Genomic DNA, 18,038 nt, shown 5'->3' with positions numbered 1-18,038 from the left:
TCCATCTGAATTTGCCAGTGGTAGGAAACCTGTTGCATAACAAGGAATAATGGTAGCATTCAGTTACTACTCATTCATTTTCTGGTTACAGATACTTAAAGTTAAAGATGGATAACAGACAAACCCAACCTACAGTTCTCATAGGGTCCCTTGGAAGTTATCCTATTTGAAGTACTAGAAAGTCTTACAAAAGTAGTTTCTCCCCTCCTGCTACAGGCTAACAAGCCGGGGAGGGAGTGGTTCAGAGCTGCATCTGCAAAAGTGCACAAAGAATCCAGAAATGGGGTAGCGCCATTCTCCTCTGCACAGCTATCTTTTGTTCATTTAGGACAGCATTATATACTGCATTCTTATGAACTAGAGATTATCTCTGGGACTTAAGGCTTACATACTTTGAGAAGCTGGACCTCCATGTTACATAACTTGCAATTGGCAATAAAACCAACACCCAGCCACCGTTGCGCATGTCCGACAGCAGATGACTAGATGCACTTTCTCTGCAACAAAGGCAGGTACTGAAATTGCCAGTAGCAGCTACGAGTCAAAATTTGAACCAGTGACAAGTTCCAAACTTTTGCTTGGTTGAAGTGCAAATATTACAAACAAGGTGCCACGAGGACATATGGGAAGGCACTGGAGTTTCTGTATAAAACAGTGAGCATACATTATAGTACGGGTTTAGATTACTTCCTTCAAAGCTTCATGCTAATGTTTCTGGTCCTACTTTTTAGCATTCGGGGAACATAAAGAAAGACAATAGTGAATGGTTATACGATTAGTCAGTGCTATTAAAAAAAGTGCAGCAGCGGTTTATAAAAAATATTTTTAAAGCCATCTTTGGACACATGGAATGGCAAACCATTTACTTGGATTTCTAATTAAATGGATATATATTCATAGTTACCCTGATCAACTGTAGCACTCTCGCCTTGAGATCCTGGGACTTTCATTGAAAACTTTGGAGTGACCGGTTCAGGTTGATCCCCTGATGAGAAAGAGAAAGGAGTTGGAGGACCTGAAGCAAGTGAACTCAAAACTGAACTGTCAACTTTCTGGCCAAAGTTAAATGAAATCTTTGATGACGTTCCTAAACACTCTGCTTTCTTCTCAGGTATTGGTTGAAATTGTTTGATTGAAGAATTTTCTTTGCTGAATGAAAAAGTTGACCCCTGCTCAGTCTGAGATGTGCTAAATGCAGCAATGGATTTTGCCTTTACAGACTGGTTACCACCATCACTTTCAGAACCACTTTCAGTACTGCTTCCATATTTTTGATCAATACTAGCCAAATATTTTTCATAGTCTCTGAAAATAGGTGTAAGATCACAAAGTGGATTTGTGTCCACATGTTTCACAATCCAGTCCCGTACAGAGAAGTTTAATGCTGCCAACTGTTTGTTGTAATCATTACTGTTGCTGTTTTTTCTTTCACAAAAGGGGGCTATTGCAGCCTGTTGTCTTTCACAATTAGTTCTTGTACAGCCAGCATTTTCTTCAACCAATGTTGAGGTAGTACCGTTAGTAGTAAGGGATCCCGCTGAAAAATAAATACCCATTAAATATACTTTTGAAAGATATTCAAACATTGTACACAGGAATAAAAAGTAATTCTTTCAAAATGTATAATTCACAGTGCATCCTTAGGCAACAAGAATTAGAATGGACACCATGGACTACTAGTCTTCCAATCGCACTACACAATCAGTTTATTTGGACTGCAATTTTACGCAACTTTTACCATTAAAGCCCACAGCTCATCGTATTGATCTAGGAACACATCACTTTGCAAGTCATTTTTTACATATAGTCTAGGGCAGCTGCACAGCATGCAACAAGACCTAGGTCAAGGAATGGCACAATATGTGCAGGAATAAAGCTTGTAGGCTCAGACACTGCCATCAAATAATCTCTGATCAAGCTAGAGCAACTGTAATGAATTCTCACATGCTGGACTAGATAAAACCCACTTTCTTGTGGCCTGCAATGAGAGAGTCTTATGGTGGCTCCCTATCGGGTACTGCAGTAAAGCGCTTGTTTCTGTGATACGAAATTGCATCAATCTCAGAGTTAAAATGTACAACCATTAGCTGTTTTGGAAAATTGTAGTTGAAAAATATGACCATTTGTCTCTTCTCAAAGGGCCTGAATATGAAATTGATCTCTTTGGTGACCCCATCTCATCTGAGAATAGCTGGCCAACAGATGTAGGACACATCCATGCATTATCGTTACAATGCATTCATTACTTAGTTTGAATCGAAAATTGTTATTTTATATATTACTGTAGGTATAGTTAGGATGAAGTTTCAATACGAAAAACATTTTTTGGACTGCCTATAGCGCTAGCGTCGTTTGACGAATCTTCATGACATTTTTCCCAAGAAAGTGCCCTAGTGATTCTTGTTGTGCATGGAACGTTTCGAGATGGTCAGTCAAGCGGGGAGCCGGGAAAAAAAAAAAAAGGGCGTCATAAAATTGTTTCCCCAGGTTTAGTAGGAACTTTAGACAAACCTACAGCCTGAACTGCTGAACGGAATGACACCAAATTTGGCGGGATGGTAGATGTTGGTCCAGGGAAGTGCCTTTTGTGATTTGGAGTAAATACCTTCCAAAAAAGCGGAGTTATTTAAAGCTGTAGATCTGTGGACGTAGAGGATCTGAAACCCCTCCTGATCTCGTGCTCAGATCAGATTGGCTGCCAATATTTCAAACCAGGAAGTGTCTGTAGCCATCTTGTGACTTGGCTTGAATGGAGTCACAGAATCGGTGGCCGGGTAGAAACCTCCTGATACCCCATGTCCCCCGGCCCGCACCCCGCTGCCAACCCCAGGGCCAAAGAAGCATTAAATAACATTTAAGAAGCAAAGGCGCTTTCCGTCCGTTATTAATCGCAATCCAGTTGGGCCAGGTCTCGGAACATTTAAATAATAAAGGGAGGGGTGGGGGTGCAATGGACGCCCCCTCCATCCCAGATGCTTTTTAATGAAAAAAAATGCAGGGATGCCTGTATGGCTTTCCCCGCTGCCCACCACCTTCCCGAGGAATTTTTTTTCTCAAATTAGAAGTGGGGGTTGGGGTGGCCCTCTTGGGCCCCCTCCTGCCTCTGGGTCTGCCACCCCCGGGCTTTGTTAAAAAATGTGTGGGGGCTTAAGTAATGCAGGGGCGTATAACTTGCGCCCCTGCAATGCACTGCTTAGGACCTCACACATTACATTACTCATGACAAGGTAAGTTACGTCTCAAATATCAGTAAGACTCTCCTGGAGGTCAAGTCAAAATAAAGTTTATTTAAACCATCTGGTCTTTAAACCACAACACATACATTATCATTTAAAAAAAGTCTACACATTACAAAGTCATTTTCTTAAGCAATAAAAACCATCATATCCTTAAAAACTAAATTCCTACCAAATTTAAAACCACTAATTTCATTTAAGATTACAAGGCACCTCGCTTCTCTTAAGCCTCTATTGGACCAGGGAACCTATAGACACCCTGCATAAGTTTCCCAATAGCTATCGCGATATCTAAATGTTCCACATCTGTGAGACGCTCCCATGCTTGTGAACGTGCCCTAACAACATACTTTAAAAAGATTTGACAAAGTATTAATTTACGTAAATGTAAACATTTCCGACAGTCCAATAAAATGTAAAATGCTACATTTCATCCCTATATTACACATACATTTGCCATCTTGTTGAATTAGGCCAGATTTTATTGCACTATTTATTACAGCCGGGGTTAATAGAGATTCTAATCCTAAGTACATCCATTCTTAACCAACGATTCGTAATGTGTTGTGTCTAGGTAGGGATAGCTTAAGTCTTTCTCCCAGCCATTACTTATACATTTTACGGTCTTTCATACTCAAATACTTTCTGTCTACTGCTCGTGACAATTCTTTACCCTGCATTCTAAGTACACTCTGTTACATTGATTGGCAATGTCTTCGGGTCTGTTTCCACGTTCAGGTGATCACAAATGGTCTTAAGTTTGCATCTTGTGGCTTTAGCCCACTTTCGCTCACTAGATTGGATCTTTCATGCACCAACGCGACACCTTTGTGACCTCCCCAAGACCCAAACTATTCCAAAATCTAAGTAAATTTAGTTGCACCTGAATGTTCCACGCAGTCAGGCCGAGTTCCAGTCTAATTGCCTGGATCATTGCAGAGCTGGGGAGAGAGTGCATTTCCCTTCATCTTTATCCCAGGAACTTTTACCATCAATACATAAGATTTCTGAACCATATTGGAGTTGCGGAGGAATCATTGCTTTATAGGCCGTCAATAGAGGTTATGGGACATATCACCATAACTGTGTTTAAATCTTTTCAGCCCACATACCGCTAAGTGTGCTTTTACTTTCTGCGCCTCCAGGTGCATACCCCACTTCAAAGAATCTGTAAACCATATCCCGAGGTACTTGTATTAATTTACGATGTCTAGTTTTGTTTGGCCCAGGTACCAATTAAACTTCAGATTTCTCTTCCGAAACATAATATTTTTGTTTTGTCCAGGTTTACTGTAAGTCGTTTTGCCCTACAGTATTCATCTGGAGGTGGTTAACGACTGAGGTAAGCCCGCCTTCAGCAACCAGTTATCAAGGGACGGAAAGGCTGGTATTTCCAATCTCTTAAGATGGGCAATGACATCATGAACACTTTTCTATACACCAGAGGGTTACTGATAAGGCCGAAATGTAGCCCAGCAAACTGAAAAGGTTTCTCGCCTACCTGAAACCGCAGGTACACTGTGGGACTGCATGATGGGAATGTGGAAATAAGCATTCAGCCACCTGGATCCAGCGCAGAGAGAACTTGGGCCAGGATGAGCATATTGAACTTGTCTGTCTAAATATGAAAATGTTCAAATGGTAGAGGCCCAAAATCGGACAAAGACCGCATTCTCATCGGTACCAGAAAGTAGCAGCAGATCGTAACCTCTAAGGTTGGTACCCACTCTAATGTTCCCTTCTCAAAGACAGCTTGAACTTCTCTTTGAAGAATGGACAAGCGGTCTTCCAGAAGTCATTGTGGTGTATGTAGTATGTTCGAAAGGGTGGAACCCGAAACTGCGGAACAAATTCCGCCACAAGACTTTTAATGAGTGGGTGGGGCCGCGTCGGCCAGGGGACATGCTCAGCACTAGCCAGGTAGTGCTCGAGATGGCCGTCGCACGCAAGGCCCGCGTTAAAAGGGAGGAGTGGTGATGAGGCGCTCAGCCTGGGAAGCAGCACCTCCATGGGTACATTAGTTTTTACCTCCACCAAGGGGAGCTGAAGGTCAAGCACTTCTGCCACCCTTCTAAACACCATGGCAAACTAGGCAGGCTGCTCCGTAGAGGGGTTACGTGGTTATCAAGTCCACTGGCCTCTTGGAAGGTTAGAAATAGTGTCTCATAGTCATATAGATGAGACATGGCCGTCATTGTCGCTCCAGATCTGTAAATCTGTGATGCAATGGACACTTATAAGAATCAGAGTAGGGTTGTACTAGTGGTTGAGGTTGGCAAGAGTTCGAAAGCGGTCTCTGAGGATTTGTTTCAGAGTCCGAGAGGACTACAAAGTCTTCTTCCCATGGCATCTACATATGGGGTTCAGGCACAGTTCTTGCCACAGGTGTAAGTCAGAGCTGTAACGGGGTCAAGAGGCGCAGTCTGAGACGATGCAGCCAACAAGAGGCCTCCTCTGACCCAGATTTCTAGGTGTCCCTCCGGGCCCCATGGAAGGGTACCAAAGTTCAGCAACATAGCCCCTTGAAGCCATGAAGCTGCTGATGCGTCACTGATGGCCCTCTGAATTTGGGCTGGATCAAGACTAGAGAGAGGAACGGTTCTGAAGTAGAGGACAGAGACCCGGAGGTACTCAGACATCTGTACGACTTCCCCTGATAAGCCCCAAGAAGAGATGGGGCCATGTTTCACCTTTTTGTACTTCATTTCAGACGTGCCTAAAAACCTGGAATGTGAGGACTACCTCTCACTACAACCTTGAGATGGAGAACGTTCTTCTGTGTTTGACTTCGAGCAAGGCCTGACTTTGAGCTTTCCTGTGGAGCTCGGTGACAAAGTTTGGCCTCCATGTCCCGAGTAACATTTGGGGTCAACCGGGCACATCTGTTACACAAGGTTGAGTAATGCAAGGAGCCCAGATAATAGAGACAGACCTGAGGTTCCATCACTGACATTGTGGCAATCGCTGCAGGACCCATGTCCTGGGCACAGTGGAAAGCATTTTTTTAAAGTATATAGTAGGTGTACATAGAAAACAGTCCATAAGTGTAAAAGTGAAGCGTCATCAAAACCTAAAATACAGTCATGCAACCAATCAAATGCCCAAAATCTAAAATGTTAGAAAAAAAAAAAAAAAAGAATACTAAAAAGCATGCTAGTGTTCAGACATTTCAACATCTAAGGCATCTATAAAAATGCTGACTAAAAGGGGTGTGGGAAACATTTCATGGAAAGGACTACCATTTCAAGGACAGAGGATCATCTGACACCTTTAAAGTTCCATGATACAAAGTAGGCATCGAAGAGATTGGTTACAACAACTACATACTGGATTTGACTGATTATACTTGCACTGAAATAGGAGAAACCATTGACACAATGGGCTTGAAAGGAGAAAACAATTATAGCATAAAAGTACATTTTGTGGCTTTAGCGGACATGCCAGTGTATGATTGATGCAGAATAAGGTAAGAAGATATTTCCATCACCCAGCTGACAGTTGGTTAGCACACTAAACATGGCTTTACTTCTATTTATATAACATGCCATGTGGCGTAGGTTGCACAGATTCTGCTGGTTTAAGCCTTGTACACCAACTACTTGGACAATAACAAACCAGAATTGTTCCAACTTACCAAGTGCCATCTTTGTTTCTGTGGTTGATTTTAGATTTGTAAACAGATTATTAGACGTGCTATTATTTCCATTAGCTAACGGTTTAACTCCAGTGCTTGCACCAAATCCAGAAAATCCACCTCCAGTTGGCAAAACCAAACCTTTAAAACCTTTAAAAGCGCCACCACTTTCAGACTACAATAAAGAGAAACACAAGGGTCAATAACAGGTGAACAGTACCACTTTAACAATTAGTATTCTTGAAAGCATTACACATCCTGCTTAAGGACAACAGTTTTTAATCAGACACAAAAACAACAAAAAGATGGATGCCATAAAAACCCCCCAAAACTAGTCTCCATTATATGAATGTTTAAACAAAAGGATGTGGTGTTTCAGGCACAGTACAGATCAAGATTTTATGGTTATTATAGGGAGATATCACAATTCAAATGCTCCCCCATGGGGCCTCGGGTGTCAGGGAATCACTACTCTGCCCCTTACAACACATTTTTAATTATTAATTACAGGACAGGAGACTAAGTTCCTGAGTCCTGTAATAGCTGTCAGCAACATTTTCTCATGTTGATGGCAGTAATCGGTGCACTTGCTCAGAGACTGCTCCAGGGAAAAAAAGCTCCCTCTGCCAACCAGAACGCTCTATTTTTAAACTGCCGTTTTGGACGTGTCTACCGAGACTATTGTGGACCCAACCGTCCAGATATACAATTATTTTTCAACCTTAATTTCTCGCAAACTACTGAACGGATTTAAACCAAATCATAAAAAGAACAATCAGAAGTCTAAGCTAGGCTCATGCCATAGTTGGTGCAGTTCTGTTCAGCTGTTTTTGCTGAAACCCTGCCTAAACTAAACAGGTCTATAGAAAAGGCATGGAGATTTTGTGCTTTGGGACCCCTTTTTTCCTCTGCCCCCGCTTGACTGATAACCCCAAAACTTTCTAGGAAGGAGCGGAGCTGGATGACCTTTTTTGGTAGCAAACCAACATTTTGCCTTTCTATGGAAAAGCAGACGCAACTATACCTACCTAGTGGAGACTAGAGAGGGGGAGAATATACATACACATATATACACCAGGAAAGAACACCATTTTATGTTTCAGGGGTGTAGTTCTGTACAGAAAGGAGAAATACACATTCTTCCACTGATTAATATGGTACCATCAATAGGGTATCTTAGGGCAACTAACCAAGACACAAACACCAATTAAAATCAAAACGGCCAAAGACGGCTTTGGGCATATTTTTTAGTTTGCGCAACAGCATAGTCTTCGCCTCATTGCAAGTGGTAAAGTCTGACAGTAAAGAACCTTACCAAAGAAGGTGCTCTTTTTTCCATTCAGCCGTAATATTTTTTCTGAGGACCAGGTTTATATATTTTCTTTGAAATGTTCCTATAAAGTGACAAAGCCAAGGCTGATAATATAAAGTACAACTCACCTGCCACTGAATATCGTTGTGTACCTATACAGGGTGCTGGTAACTCCCTACCGCAGGGGTGTTAGCACTGCCACCAACAGATGTCATATCCAAGGACTTTTTGAAAGTGTGAGGAATGGGATTTATAGTCTATGCCAAAGGTTTATTGCAGAAAACATTTAATTGATGCCAGGGCATAAAAAGGATTTATTATCTTAATAAAGTCAATTTGATGACAGACCCAGCTAAATCCAAATTGCATTTGTACTTACTTCAGATCCAAGATTTCTGCGTTTTGCTTTTTTGATCGCTCGACCTTTCAGTACATCTTCACTTGCCACAGAGAAAGTTCCTGCCTATATAGAATAGAAAAATACTTTCTGAAATTCATGCAGATCTACAAACTGTAGAACTCTTATCCAAGATAAACATGCAACAGCTACTCCTAGATAACTGCCACTCAAGAGTAGTTATGAGTGTCTTTCAGTAGTTTCACAGAACTAGAAAAGATGGATTATCCTTCAACTTAAAGCAGAAATATTCACAAAACCTGTCATGTACAATAGAGTGAAACTGCAGTAGCAAGTAGTAGAACTATAAAATAGGTAAGTACCACCCGCCGTATATTACAATGATATTGCATGTAACCAACCTTCCAGAGAAACAAAGTTGATGGCAGAGTTCAGTTATATGGTTATTGAACTCCAACTTGCAATGTCCTTATAATGTACACTAGGGGTACTTTATCGCTTATAATACATGGTCACACCATCACCTTTCCCACAAACCACTTAAAAACTTGGTGCGTAGTTCTTCCATATAAAAGAGAGAGCATGCTTACAAACCTGAAGAATAAAAATAGAACCTCTAGGTCAAAATTAAACACAGCAAAACCAGTTGGATATTTGTTACAAAAAAATGTTAGAAACAGTTCTTACGAGTCCAGATTAAAAACAACTGTAGACAGTTTCTAACTTTTCTATAATTATCTATGGGATAATAATTGTAAGCTAGAAAAATGAAGCAGAAGAAAGAAAAGTAGTGTTTAATTTGTGTTGCTTTTAAAAGCAACATCAGCAGGTTTTGTGATGTCAGAACTCCACTGCAATAACTTATTACAGGTGGGTTCTGACGCCTTTTCTTTAAAATCGGCGACTGAGCGGCACTTGTCGCCAATTATAAATAAGTTACTGGCATTTATACAGGAAATGCAGTATCCCACGAAAAATAATGGTACAATGTTTGCTCTAACAATCTTACAGTAGCTTCTAATTGATCGCTTCAGTATAAAGAAATGCTAAACGAGTCCAACAAAACTGTATTAATTGCTTAGAAAATTAAACCTGTGTGCCCCGAATTCTTATAAGGGACAGCTCTCACACCCTAATGTGACCTTAGGAGCCTTGATTCGATAGGCACAAATTCATTACCCTGCTGGAAATACCCCAAAGGTACAATGTTCTCAACAATTTGAGTAGACTAAAGGCACACAGTATACATTTTGAAAAGTATGCTACTTATTTAAGGCTCTAAACAAAAACCTTTAACAAGTATTACACCCACACTATAAATCTATACAAGCCTTTGAGGAACATTTCATGGCACTATAGAAATAACTTGACAGCAAGAATACTAACCAAAGAGAGGAGGCTCTACATTGGAAATTTCAGTTTGAACTATTTGAGCACAGCCGCTGCACTGGGCAATCATTAAGGTGAGCACTTGCAGGCAGCAATGGTCTCACAGACTCTGTACATGCTATGTTAATGCCTTAAAAGGGGAAGGGAGATCTATTCCACGACGACATATCATTTTTTTCCTTATGCACCGTTAAACAAATTGTGCCAGGATAAAGTAAAAGTAATGATACTTGGAAACTAAATGTCAGTGAATCGATCACAATGTTTACTTATCACCATGAAATGACTAATTTAGCTAGCCCGATCTCCCTCAACATAAACGTGTTAATTGATCTAGAGATAGGTCTACTGAAATTCTACAGTTTTGCGTCTGAGGAAATTTCTGTATTAACTATGGATTTACCGCACTTGCCACAGATTGTACCATCTACTGTATTTTGAAGTCAAACATTTACAGCTCATTTGCATATATGGATAAAATAAAAAGCACCACACTAGTGCAGCACAATACCAAACCGTTTGCAAATGTTACCTATTCACCCATCGAATGCAGATTGTGCAAGCTACTGTATTCATGATTTAAGCTTGTAGTAAGGAGTGTAGCCTTTGTCTAGAATATTAACCCCTAAACTGATGGGGTTATCTCCTTCAGTATAGGGCCTGTTTTTGGCTACGTGGGGCTGTTCATGCTATGGGCTCCATAGCTTTTTCCACATAAGGTATGCATGCCAAATTGGCATCCTTTTTTTCCTAACATCTTGGGGTTTCTACAGGTTCCTGGGGTTTGTAGATAACCCGGGAGGAGAACGAGAAAATAGCCAGAATGCAGCTAAATTGTAGGGTTTGGGAGGAAAAATAGGGGGAAAGTGTCTGCTTTTTCTCCCAATAATGCATTCAACAAAAAGTTTGCTGTGCTACAGTAATTACCGGACGCTGACACCCACACAAGTGAGGAACTATTATTACCATTTTTTTTTTATAAATCGTCAGACCTGGAGAACAGTGTGGTAAAAAATGTGCGGCTCCCCGCAGATTCCCAAAGCTTTTCTCATGAAAATGTGAGGAAAATGTGTTTAGTCAAAGTTTGAGGATTGTGTGGCAGTGTGGGTAAGAAAATGGTGTGGTATTCATACGAAGCACACCACCCTTGACTCCCCCTGATAACCAGTTTTCAGAAATAGTCTGTTAAGTTTTTCCAGGTGGCCTGACCCAAGCACAAAAGCATTTGCAATGCAATAGGTCTCGCATTCACAGAAGTTTGAGCTATTGACAATGCAAATGACAATGCCTTATTTTTGTTTTCCTTTTTAAAACAAATAAAAGGCTTTGCCATTTAGAATGACAATAGCTTAAACTCGTAAATGCGAGATCTATTAAATGCTTGTTAAATTTCATGTTGGGTGGGAACGCAGCTGCACAGAGGGAAGGCTAATTTAGAGAGACAAAGAGACAGATATACATATATACATATATACATATATACACATATACATATATACACATATACATATATACACATATACATATATATACATATATACACATATACATATATAACACACACACACACACACACACACATTACCTACTGGCGGTTGCCAGTAGGAAGATATAGTTAGGACCTAGTTTCCATAGGAAATCCACAACATTCTATTTGGAATAACTTTGGCACCGGTCGACTAATACATGCAAAATTCTCCAAGAAAATGGCCTGCTCCGCTCCATCCCAGAAAGTTTGGGGGTGATACGTCAAGTGGGGGCTGTGAAAAAAAAAAAAGGGGGGCCAAAACATGTTTTCCCCATGCAATTTTCCATAGGGATATTTAAGTGAGGCGACAGCCCGAACTGAGGAACGGAATTACACCAAATTTGGCAAAAAGGTAAGAGTTCGGTTCGCAGATTACGCTTTTTGTTAAATGGTGTAAATCCGTTCAGTAGTTCCTTATAAAATCAAAAGTCAAACCATGGATATATCTACAGACGAAGTATTGTACGCATACCGTCCGAGGACTGAACGCGTCCCATTACGAGCTGCATGCTAATTGGCTGAACACTGTCAACACTGCAAACCAGGAAGTGTTGGCAGTCATCTTGTGTCTCGGTAGAACAGAGGAACAAGAAAAGTGATAAACAAGTGCGCAAAAGACGCAAAGGGGACAGGATATAAAGACCCTGACCCCCCTAGGCCTGCTCAGGGGGTCCAACAAGGACCCCCAAAACCCCCAAAATTATTATTTTTTTTAAATCGCAGGATACGGGTAGGTTGCGCGTACCCTGTCGATCCCCCCCACCCCCCCAAAAAATTAATGCACCACTCTGCAAACGCGCCCCCTGGAGACGTGTAATGAGGCCACGCCCCTTTTTAAACCTCTGCAACGCAGCCCCCTGGCGTGTACTGGAGGTTCCTGGTGGGCTAGTTGGCCCCCAGGGACTCCCAGTATGCAAGGGGACTTAATCCCCCCCAACTAAGAACGCTCTACGGGGCGTGTTTGCACAGTGGTGAAGGTAGGGGGCAAGGAACCTCCTGAGTTTCCGCAAGAAACTTAAAACTCTTTTATTCAATCAATAGCTGATTCACCCCTCCTTTTTCTTTTCTGAGCACTGATGGTAATTTTGGCGCCTGGACGCCTCAGGGCAGCTGCTAGCGCTTAATAAATATGCTTTTCATTTCATATGCGTGTAAACACGACCTGCTTTGGCACCTTGAAAGCTGAGGAAATTTCTTCCTCTCCTTCTGAAAACTGCTAAAGGGACGGCTGTTCGTGCCTTGATTCTGTCACGCCTGGATTATGCTAATGCACTCTATGTGGGCCTAACCGGCTACCTCCTGAACAAACTACAGGTTATCCAAAATTCGACAATTGGATATGGCACACAATTTGGGGCTAAAGCCCAGGCAGGGGAAAAGAAAAATACGTTCATTCAAGCAAGTCTAACAGCACAACGGCAGGCAGGCTGGGTTCCATGCTGTGAAGCACAACTAATAAAATGTGCAAACTGTGGGCTTTAGATAGTCTTGGCCCAAAGCCCGATTGATCTGGATGTACTATATCAGGTAGGAGTGCTTGGTAAATATTTTCAATGAAAGCTGCGGTAGGAGTTGCATTGGTTTGCTGGTTTTTCAGATTAGTATGGTTACCATGATTGCCTCTTGGGGTAGTTCACCAGATGCCAGCAAAGCCTCAAACATGACTTGCCAGTGGGGAATCAGCAGGGCAGCATACTCCTTGTAAAAAGAGGTCATTAGCCATCCAGGCCCAGCACCATATCACTTGGCGTTTTTTTTTTTATGAACTGCAGTACGTCCTCCTCTGTAAAGAGGGAGCCCAGGAATGAGCAGGGTGAGTGATCAAGCCACTGCAGCTGTATTGTATCATGGTACACTGTAGGCTCCCCTATGCCCAGAGTCACAGTAGCCCGGTAGATTTGGGCGTAGTAGGAGGTAATTGTGTGCAACATGTCATTTGGCATGAAGTGCAGTCTTTGCTGAACCTCCATCTGTTATACTACGTATTCTGAGGCCCACGGCCAGCGAAGCACGTTGGCAAGAATTCTACACGGTCACTCTCCCTCACCATATCGGTGGCTACCGCATTGCAAGTTAGGAAGCTCAGTTCCTGCGATGCCTCGTTATTGTACTCGATAAGCATTTCATGGAAAGTCGCCATAGCAGTGGGGGGGGGGGGATTTAGAAGCATAGTATTCCAACTCAGGTGCCCGGACATGACTCCCCAATGCGGTCAGCCGCGTTATCACTTTAAGGAAGTCAGCCTGTTTTGCAATGCCTGCCCCACAAATCACAACTTTAAAAAGCCTCCCATAGCACAAATGGTGAGGAGATAGAGCTTTTATTTAATTCAAAGAATTCTACAATAGCAGTATGGACCTCAGCACGAAACACTGGGGTGTGATCAGAGAGAGTTTCGCGGGGGGGGGGGCGGGGGTGTTAGACCGAAGTTGTCCATGTGAGTACATCTTGGGTAATAAGCCAATAACCTATGAGTGACCATGTTTCAATGCAATGCATGTACCCTCCTCGCTTTGCCCAGCCATCCACCCCCGCCATCCACCCCCCAGACGCCCAAGAGGCAGTTATTCATCAGGGTGTGCAGTTGTGCCGCGTGTTGGGGTGAGGGTGGCAGGGTGTGTCCAAGCGGTGTATAGCTGGGTCCAAATCCACGTTAAAGTTGCCCCCATACCACCACATTAGCAATTTTACGCCACACGCCCGCAAATAACCGAGGGCATTGTTGTTTGGTCCATAAACGGAGACAAATATGACGGAGTGTCAGTGCAGTATGCCAGCAATATAACATACCATAATTCTGTGTCGCTGACAGTTTGGGTTGAGTGATATGGTAAACCTCCATGTATCAGTATGACGGCCCCTCACGCATAACTGGAAAAAAAGGCCACATGCATGTCTGCACACCAACCTTCATTAAGGCAGTGGGATGTCGATATAGTATGGTGAAGCTCTTTGAGAATGCATACATCAACGCGATGTCCTACTATATAGGCATGCACTAATCTGTCTTTGCGCTGGTCATATAGACCCCTTACGTTCCAAGAGAAGCATCTAATAGTAGGTGTTACACCTTCTAGGGGTAAGGTCTGCAGTAGGATGCCAAAGGCTTCAGAGTCCCAGGTTTGCACTCTGCAAGGGTGTAAAACGTGGGCCCGTCTCCAAATGTGAAAAATCTGGTCAAATGTCCAGGGTGTATTCATTAGTCAGCATAAGGAGTGCTTTGATGTCAGAAGTCATGAGCATGGTCTGCTCAAGGGAAAAACAAGAACATTTATGTATCTTCCCACCTCCACCCACTTCCGGCCCCAAACATGGTGGTGTTAGACCTAGGGGTATCCTAGCCAACACGTGGATAGCCTGGCACAGAGGGGAAGACTAATTCCAAAGGCTTAATATGTGTTAAGCTTGCGTAATAACCTCAGGAACTCAGCGCCCATCCATTCCAAAAATGACTACACCTAGTTAGGAAAATACGGTTCGCGCTTTATAAAAATAGACTCTGTTCTCTATTTTCGATAGTGTTTTTGTCACATTAGTACATCACTTTTTAAATTAGTTCAGTTTCAGCTCTTAATACACTTTATCAGGTTTCACATGTGCCTCCTTTTCCTTAGAAAATTAAGTACATTACAGTTACAACAATAGACTTAATGAGCGTGGCGATTTTCACAGTGACTCAGTGTATACTTTACCCCTAGACATGCAGGGACACCCCGATTCTAGTCTCACTGACTTGTAATTGTTTGCCACTAATCTGCACAGTTGTAACACTAGAAGAGAATAGGTAAATTAGTAACACATTTCATTGAATCACTAGCAAAATCCCTTCATTCTGTAAAGGAACTCTTGTAAGCTCTAGAGCACACTTTTCGGGGTGATGGGACTCTGGTTACACTCTACCCCTTTTCTCAAACTCAGACTTTGGTTCTCCGTGAAGTTGGTCTGTTTCGTTTATTAAAGTCTTACTCCCTCCCAGCTCACACTACCCCACCACCATAGAATCGGCAGTACAAGTGTGTCGACCCCCAAGCTCTTGAATTATTAAATAAAGTGGGGCAGTTCAAGCGTCTGGGGGATCTGGCTGGTCGGTCGGTCCACTGTGGAGTTCACTCTGCACCCCCTGAGGCACAGCTTCTCCCAAAACTGTCTCCGCCCTTCTCCTGTGAGAGAACCCACTTACTTTGTTCTCCGCCGGTATCTTCCCTCAGGCGAGGGCCAGTTCCATTCAGCAGCCTCTCTTCTGGGGTGGCGCCCAGGTCACTCAGCTGTACCTCTGTCAGCAGCGACGTCAGAACACGACCCGGCCTCACACGACCTCTTCACTCAGGCTGGCGCTGCTCCTCCAGCGTAGGACCGCCTTCTCTGTTGATGCCGGGCTCACCTCCGGAAGCTCTTCCGCCGCCCCGCCTTCACTGGGTCGACGATGCAGGTCAGCTCCACGCGATCCTCTCCTTCGGCGCAGGTCCGCCTCTTCCCGCGACGTCACCACTGCAGCTGGGCCTCACCTCCTCTGAGGCCGCATCCGCAACACCGTACGGGGCAACCGCTTTCCTGATGGGAAGACGATCCGATTGTCACCACTCCTCACACAGTGAGTTCGCCTTCCGTGGCGCTTACTGCGCTATCATGGATATTCCCTCAGCATGCCCTTTTTTCCTGTAGCGCTGCGCCAAGGGGGTGATCCGGTCCAATACTGTCAAAGGTTATCTTTAGGAACGGCGAGCCCTCGTGGTTTGCTGTAATTACACCGCTAAGATCTCGGATGGTTTAAAAGGGCAAAAACAGGTTTCTGGTGCACAGATGGTCTGCTGACTCAGCGAGGCTTGGAGGCTACACAAAATGGCTCCCTGGTCACTGGCCTTATATAGTCTCGCCTCAGTTCATTAGAACCCACTAGAGGGTTCTAGAAACTTCCACATAGTACCCAATGGTCCTACCTGCCTAGAGTGACCGTTATGTCAGTTGATGGACTCCATTTTAGGTTCCTATTCTGCCCTAAATTTTCAGGAGGATGACTAGGCCTCGGGGGGCGGGGGGGGGGGGGGGGGAGGGGCGGTGGGTGAGGCGAGGTAAGGTACAAGGAACACCTAGCCCCCCTGTCAATGCTAACAACAAAAGTTCCGGGAGCAGATAGGTCTAACACACGTCCCCCCCAGCTGAAGGTGGGGAGAGCTACCCAACCCCTTGGGAGTTCTCATCACTAAGGTGGAAATACCTAGAGAGACCGTCTGCATTGGCGTGGTCCTCTCCAAGCCGATGTTCCACCCGGAAGTCCATTCCCTGTAGGGAGATGGACCACCTCAACAACTTGGGATTTTCCCCCGTCATCTGCATCAGCAAACGAAGGGGGCGGTGGTCGGTCTTAACTAGGAAGTGCGAGCCAAACAGGTAGGGACGCAACTTCTTCAGAGCCCAAACCACCGCAAAGGCTTCCCGCTCGATGGTACTCCACCTCTGTTCCCGGGGAAGTAGTCTCCTGGACAGGAAGACCACAGGTTGATCCAAGCCCTCATCATTTAGTTGCGATAACACTGCCCCAATGCCATGTTCTGATGCATCTCTTTGGACAATGAATTCTCTTGAGAAATCAGGGGCCCGAGTATTGGAGCAGTACACAATGCTTGTTTCAAAGTCACAAAGGCTCGCTGACAAGCCTCCGTCCAGACTATCCGGCGGGGTTGTTTCTTTGAGGTAAGTTCAGTGAGGGGTGCCACAATGGCGCCATACCCTTTCATGAAGCGACAGTAGTATCCAGTGAGGCCCAGGAAGGCTCGGACCTCGGTTTGAGTCTTGGGGGGCTCCCAGGCCATGATAGCCTCGATCTTCGCCTGGTGGGGCTGCACCATCCCTCTGCCCACCAAGTGGCCTAGGTACACCACCGACCCCTGCCAGATCTGACACTTGCTGGCCTTGATTGTCAAGCCAGCCTGTTGCAGGGCCTGGAGAACAGCTTGCAAGTGTTGCAAATGATCATCCCAACTACTACTGAAGACAGCAATGTCATCCAGATAAGCAGCAGAAAAAGCTTCCATACCCGAGAGGACCTTGGTCACCAGCCGCTGGAAAGTGGCAGGGGCGTTCTTGAGCCCAAAGGGCATCACGCAGAATTGGTAGTGACCCTGAGGCGTGGAGAAGGCTGACCATTCCTTTGCTCCATCAGTAAGGTAAATCTGCCAGTACCCTGAAGTAAGGTCAAAAGGTACTAAAGTATTGGGCAGCTCCCAGCCGGTCAATGAGTTCATCCGCCCTTGGGATCGGATGAGCATCAGTCTTCGTTACTGAATTTAGTCCTCGGTAATCCACACAGAATCTCAATTCAGGTGTGGCGCCCGGCGGGGCAGCTTTTGGTACCAAAACCACCGGACTGGACCAAGGGCTACAAGAAGGTTCAATCACTCCTAGCTCCAGCATCTTAGCGACTTCACCATGATGCTGGCCTTCACCTTGTCTGACAGCCGGTAGATCTTAGACTTCACAGGTGGGCTGTCTCCTGTGTCCTGTGTCCACATCATGGGTACACAGGTGGGTTCTTCCCGGGACAAGGGAGAACAGTGAGGAAAATTGCTCCAGGATCTGGCGGC

At 44.1% G+C, this 18,038-nt stretch overlaps 1 protein-coding gene across 1 annotated transcript in view; it reads right to left on the bottom strand.

The window, feature by feature from the left end:
- NUP50 (nucleoporin 50) overlaps positions 1 to 18,038 on the bottom strand; it is a 96,694-nt gene that overhangs the window by 56,591 nt on the left and 22,065 nt on the right. The window contains exons 3-5 of the mRNA XM_086952742.1: positions 8,562 to 8,645; positions 6,871 to 7,045; positions 905 to 1,537 (exon numbers count right to left, since the gene is read on the bottom strand). Of these exons, the coding sequence (XP_086808868.1) occupies positions 905 to 1,537; positions 6,871 to 7,045; positions 8,562 to 8,645 (892 nt within the window). The remainder of the gene's footprint in view (positions 1 to 904; positions 1,538 to 6,870; positions 7,046 to 8,561; positions 8,646 to 18,038) is intronic.

Source organism: Lissotriton vulgaris, chromosome 1_2 (assembly GCF_964263255.1).
Source record: "Lissotriton vulgaris chromosome 1_2, aLisVul1.2, whole genome shotgun sequence".
Classification (NCBI taxonomy): Eukaryota; Metazoa; Chordata; class Amphibia; order Caudata; family Salamandridae; genus Lissotriton; species Lissotriton vulgaris.
This window is presented reverse-complemented; position numbering and strand designations above follow the sequence as displayed.